General features: G+C 35.9%; 1 protein-coding gene across 1 annotated transcript in view; it reads right to left on the bottom strand.

Annotated features, from left to right (window-relative positions):
* Positions 1-258: 258 nt before the first annotated feature.
* The window catches only part of LOC107579768 (adenylate cyclase type 6-like), a 2,974-nt gene continuing 1,662 nt past the window's right edge, over positions 259-1,570 (bottom strand). Inside the window, exons 4-8 of the mRNA XM_016265563.1 lie at positions 1,453-1,481; positions 987-1,134; positions 769-866; positions 580-667; positions 259-469 (exon numbers count right to left, since the gene is read on the bottom strand). Coding sequence (XP_016121049.1) covers positions 272-469; positions 580-667; positions 769-866; positions 987-1,134; positions 1,453-1,481 — 561 coding nt within the window. The 3' untranslated portion in view covers positions 259-271. The remainder of the gene's footprint in view (positions 470-579; positions 668-768; positions 867-986; positions 1,135-1,452; positions 1,482-1,570) is intronic.

Raw genomic sequence — 1,570 nt, forward strand, 5'->3', positions numbered from 1 at the left:
TATATATATATATATATATATAAAATCATTATTATTACTACTATTATTTCAATAGGAGGGGATGGCAGCAACAGCATTTCCAGATTTAAATTAAAATGAGGAGTATATTAAATAGATTTTAATTCACTGCTCATTTTAAATCTGGAAGAATGATGTAATCTCCACCTGTTTAAATAAATAAATAAATAAACCAAAATTAATCAAAGTTACACTGAATTGAGTTTGAAAGCCCAGCTCAACTTGGGAAATTAGTGCTCATGCTAGTGTAGAATTACACTGACATACAGGGGGGGAAAAACTGACACAGGATTTTTTTTTTCCAGCCAGCAACAGACTCAGATCCAATTCCTACCATATTAACAAAGACAGAGATGCAAAGAAGCAAAATTGTAAAGACTCCGACAAGTGTGCTGTTGACACGGGACTGAACAATCCTCTTTGACACTGTCTGCAAGGTAACTGGGAAAAGCTGAAAGAGAGACAAAAATGGTGTATAAATCAGAAAATCATTGATTGCACATTAGCTTTATTTGAAAATGTAGTCTAGATTTCAGATGCATAAATGTGGTAGTAACTGACCTTAACACAGGAGTAAATGGCACATATAAAGAGGACATGGGCGAGAATAATAAAGATGCTGATGAACATGCCCAGCATTAACGGTGTACTGCAAGACAAAATACATGACACCAATTCAATATATAATAACAAATATATATTTTAACATTAAATCAACTTCATTATTATAAAGAATACTTTAACACTCACTGTGGAAATATGATGATTTGTATAAAAACAATAAAGCAGAAGACGACAAGTGTACAGGCCACATAACCACCAAAACGATCATCCACCTTTTTTGAATACTAAAAGCACAACAATTTGTTACGGTTAACAGTTCAGACATTTTTTTCAGTACTCTGAGTTTATAAATGTTGTGTCAGTGCTGTACAGTGTTAAGCACATTTTACAAGCTGTCTGCGGACCTTTTTCTCCAGAAAAGGTGTTTGGAATGTGAGCAGGAACTTCTTGACATGGTCTTTCCGCAGCTGGTCAATGCTGCGAGCATCAATGGCACGTCCTAAAAACTCATCGACCTCGTCCTCTGGGTTCAGGGCCTCTTGGGCACAGTGGCTGGTGAGAGCAAAAAGGTTACGTTACCGTAAAATATTAAATGTACTGCATAAAATGCATCTTTTATATTAAGAATATAGTATACAGAATATCTCTTGTTTCTATCCTCATAACAAGCTACTAGTTTTGATCCATTACGAAAAAAATAAGCATTATTGGTGGCCAAACTTGCTTGAAACCTAATCTAGACCATACATTTTATGTTGGCTCTATTCTAAAGCGACTCACAGATTGTGAAAACAGCCTGTGAAATGTAACCCGTAAGCCCCTTCAGAGCCAGAGAGAATGGATTTGTGTCCTAATAAAAGCAGAACTCACTTATCTTTGCTGGAGGCTTCATCTATGCCCTGAAAACAGACAAGTAGATTAGTTACAGTGGGCAGTAAAACACTGTGGAAGTAGAAAAACACATTCTGGGTTTCATCTCAGACAGCTC

Source organism: Sinocyclocheilus grahami, unplaced genomic scaffold, assembly GCF_001515645.1.
Source record: "Sinocyclocheilus grahami isolate Dianchi unplaced genomic scaffold, SAMN03320097.WGS_v1.1 scaffold20055.1, whole genome shotgun sequence".
Taxonomy (NCBI): Eukaryota; Metazoa; Chordata; class Actinopteri; order Cypriniformes; family Cyprinidae; genus Sinocyclocheilus; species Sinocyclocheilus grahami.